Source organism: Balaenoptera musculus, chromosome 4 (genome assembly GCF_009873245.2).
Source record: "Balaenoptera musculus isolate JJ_BM4_2016_0621 chromosome 4, mBalMus1.pri.v3, whole genome shotgun sequence".
In the NCBI taxonomy this organism is placed as follows: Eukaryota; Metazoa; Chordata; class Mammalia; order Artiodactyla; family Balaenopteridae; genus Balaenoptera; species Balaenoptera musculus.
Window position 1 is genome coordinate 64,816,840 of NC_045788.1, and position 3,923 is coordinate 64,820,762.

At 45.0% G+C, this 3,923-nt stretch overlaps 1 protein-coding gene across 1 annotated transcript; it reads right to left on the reverse strand.

The window, feature by feature from the left end:
* Positions 1 to 246: 246 nt before the first annotated feature.
* Positions 247 to 1,699, reverse strand: SST (somatostatin). Its single transcript, XM_036851239.1, has 2 exons — positions 1,451 to 1,699; positions 247 to 605 (listed from the first exon to the last, which is right to left on the reverse strand). The coding sequence occupies exons 1-2, from the start codon at positions 1,586 to 1,588 to the stop codon at positions 393 to 395; spliced, it is 351 nt and encodes a 116-aa protein (XP_036707134.1). The 5' UTR covers positions 1,589 to 1,699; the 3' UTR covers positions 247 to 392.
* Between the last annotated feature and the right edge of the window lie 2,224 nt (positions 1,700 to 3,923).

The window sequence follows — 3,923 nt, forward strand, 5'->3', positions numbered from 1 at the left end:
AACTACCGCTGGATTAAAACTAGAATTCATAGAGTTAATTGAGATTATTTATGTTTAAAATAACCCAAACTATCTAGGTTACCATTTAAAACATAACTTTTATTACCACAGGGAATTTTAAACAGTATGTCTGTGAGATTTGGAGTGCATATCTCAAAGAACTTGACTGAAATCACAAACGAAGTTAATCATATAGTATTGAACAGAAAGGTTTAACTCAGTAAGAAACCAAAATCCTTTTTTTTGTAATTTCATCATAATTTTATTTTGTATTTACAGCCTTCAATTCCTAATGCAAGGGTCTTACTGAGGATTGGGGGGATTAGGGAGGAGAGATGGGGTTTGGAGGAGAGGAATCAGAGGTCTTATACGGACAACAATAATTAATAAAGTTAACAGGATGTGAAAGTCTTCCAGAAGAAATTCTTGCAGCCAGCTTTGCGTTCTCGGGGTGCCATGGCCGGGTTTGAGTTCGCGGATCTCTGCAGCTCCAGCCTCATTTCATCCTGCTCAGCAGCCTGGGACAAATCTTCAGGCTCCAGGGCATCGTTCTCTGTCTGGTTGGGTTCAGAGAGAAGTTCTGCCAAGAAGTACTTGGCCAACTCCTGTATGGGTTGGAAGGAAGAGCGAAAGAGAGAGAGAGAGAGGATAAGAATGAGGATGGTGGAGAAGGAGAAATGGAAAAGCCTGCTTGAAAAACAGATTTAACCACACCCAAACCCCAATTTTCACAGCTGTGCTCTTTTTGTCACACTTAAAATGGGTTAAGGATATAAAAACAAGGGCTGTTGTTATAATCACCAAGTACCCAAAGAAGCTTTAAAAACTCAAATGTTTCTGCAAGTTTTCTGCTTCTGTAGGTTTAAAATACACACATAGAAAGAAATAGATCGTTAGTTGTTCAACATGAGCCAACAGTTTCTTTAACTCAATTTCCATATCATGAGCGGCAAACTAGAATTGTTCTTACCATTTTTACTAAGTCAGCTGTGGAGAACGAGACCTTTCACAATCGTAAACATGTTGTGTTCTGGCTGTAGAGCGCCAGTTAGCCCCCAATCCCGCTGCATGGGAGGGAGGTGGTGCTTAGGACAGTAGCAGCTTCAGAGGTCTGTGCTTTCAGCACCTGGGTCAGCACCTCCCGCGGTCAGCACCGGGGGTAAATGCCATTATCCCTTCGAGCTCAGTTACCAAGGTCTTGGAATTTTCTTGAATGCTAAAGAACTCACCTGAACAGTGACCTACTGCGCTGATCAGGGGAAACAAAGAGGTAAAAAGGGATTCTGGACTTTGAAAGTTTTCCTGTGAGCTTTGGTAGCTAAGGGACCCAGAAAAGCACCGGCACTCTTTGGGAGCACCTCTTAAATTCACCCAAGGGATCAGAGGCAAGGCTAGGGAAGGTTGGGAGGTTCTGGAGAGGGGAAAGAAGACGTCGAGGGAGTCTCCTTACCTGCTTCCCAGCGGCAGCAGCCAGGGATTTCTGCAGAAACTGACGGAGTCGGGGATCTGAGGGCGCGCCGGTGACACCGCCCAGAGCCAGAACGATGGAGAGCGCGGCCAGCGCGCACTGGAGACGGCAGGACAGCATCTCGGCGGCGCCGGAGAAGCCGAGCTAGAGTGCGGTTGGTCAAACTCTAGGAGCTGATCGCAGGCAGCAGCAACGGCTCTGAACCTCGCGACTCCTAAAGCGGCTTGTATGCTCTCTTCCGTCTCCCCCTTTTTAAACTCTCTCTCTGACGTCAGACTAGGAGGCGCCCCCAGATCTCACCAGCGCTTTTACGCACCATTACCCTCGTGAAATCAATCACAGAGGTGAGAGGAGGCTACACAATCAGAAGTGGCTTATTAAAAAAAATTAAATCCTGCACAGGCACAGGCCCACACGATTCCACACGTCACACCATCTACACAATCTTTTTATATTCACTCAGTGCCACGCACATACACACTCCATAATTTCACTCACACATGTGCACACTTAATTACACACACTCAAACACTCAGCCCCTGGAGAAGCAAATGCACTATCACACTCAGCCGCACACACATAAATGTACCCAGACAATTCTATCCATCATCATGCTCAAACATTTTAGGAGAACCAAATGCAAAAGTATATGACTGTGACAAGTGGAGATGGTTACAAGCATTCTTTGTGACAGTGAATGTCATAAGCATTCCTCTAAGAACAGATTTGAAAATGGAATGTGGATTTTAGAAGGACTAAGTCACCTTTCTCCATTAACTCTGTAAAGAGTCTTGTAGATTAAGATGTAATGGGGCTCGAAAAGAACTTCACTTTTCCTTATAATGGAAGAGTACCTTAAACTCACCCTCCATCCCTCTTTCTCAGCAGCAGAGACACTTCTAGTCTGCTTGCCGTTCCACTGTGACAAAAAATGCTGAAGGAAAAAAAAGTGAGATTGACTTCATTTTGGTCCTAGAAACTTGGAGCTAGAAAGAAATCTCAGAAAACATCTACTAAATCTCAGAGTTTGAGTCACTGAGCCTAGAAATAGGCAGTGAAATTCTCTGGCTCACATAGTACACAGCTGGAGCAAGGACCAGACCTCCACATTCCAAGGCTAGGATTCTTTTCACTCAACTCTGAGTTTTCTAATGGATTCCTGGCTAGTAGTAGCAGTTTTAGGTCAGGGACTCCCAGTCTGGACATACAGAAGTCCAGGAACCCCCTGAATGTAAGTGACCATTATTGTAAGTCTCTGTGCGAGAAAAACATCAACGGTGCTCCCCTGCTCCCCACACAAATAAAAAGGAAGTTTGAGAAATGCTGTTCTGGAATTCTGGTTGTGGTCTATTTAGATGTTTGCTGTCCTGATCAGAGTTCTGGTAGCTTTTTCTTTTCTTTTTTTTCCCCAGAATAATTCCTTATCAAGGAATGGCCAGCTAATATCCTGGCATGGACCAGATGATCCCTGCAGGCTCTTCAAGGGCTGACATTTTATAAGCTTCAGGTTCATAAGAGCTGAAAAAAATTCCTGTATCTCCAGAAACCAAGTGAAGCAGAGAACTTGACTAATCCTGTCACCAGCCAGGCCTCACATATGTATTCTCAATACTTAGACCAAGACCACAGTGTTGAGAGGCAGGAGGGGTTGGGAGGTGTCCTGAATGGCTTGAATAATTGTCACCTTTTCTTTTTGTGTCTGTAAGCTAAAGCAGTAAGAGAAGGCACAGCAAGGAGTGCTAAAGCTTCCAGGGCTTGGTGAGTCCAGACAAGGCTTAGCACAAGTAAGGCATTAAAAAGTCACTCACATGTGTTGGAATAGTCTGGGAGAGCAATGGATCTCAGACTGCAGAACACAATGCATGTTATTTTCTCTAGATATCCTGGAACCCTCCTAGGCCTATAGCTGGGGGTTCAGAGTCTAGTTATGTCAACCCAACTGTCCCAAGGCACCCTCAGATGATCTCACATCTCTTCCACTCAAGACTTGCCCTTGGCAGCCCCATTGAGTAGAGAAGAATTTTCCTAAAACAGGAGCCAGCCAAAGAACAAATAGCAGCCCCTCCATCTTGCTCTATGCTCTCTTCTACTTCCCTCCCCAGACTCCGGCCCCTCTCCTTCCACATCTTTATCCTCCTTTTTCCTCTTTCTCCTTTCCCAAACCTTTCTCTGAATTTCTCTCTCCAAATCTTCCTTATTCAATCCCCCTTTTACTTTCTTTCCCCACTCCCTATCCTCATTCCTCTCTGTTGGACTTCCCTCTCTCCAGTCATTTTCTGACTTTGGTCTGGTTCTATCTGGCTTCCTTCTGCCTTCTCTGCACGTCTCCCTCCCTTCCCATTCTGCCTACCCAATATCTATCCCAGTCTCTGCCTCTAGTCTCTTCCTCTCTTAAGCCCCTCCTTCCATTTCTTCCTCTTTCCTTCTCAGCTGTTTCTCATAAAAAACACTCATG

Coding starts and splice junctions, on each gene's coding strand:
- SST (XM_036851239.1), bottom strand. CDS start 1,588: ATGCTGTCCTGCCGTCTCCAGTGCGCGCTGGCCGCGCTCTCCATCGTT. Junction 606..1,450: donor CTGCTGCCGCTGGGAAGCAG/GTAAGGAGACTC, acceptor CAACCCATACAG/GAGTTGGCCAAGTACTTCTT.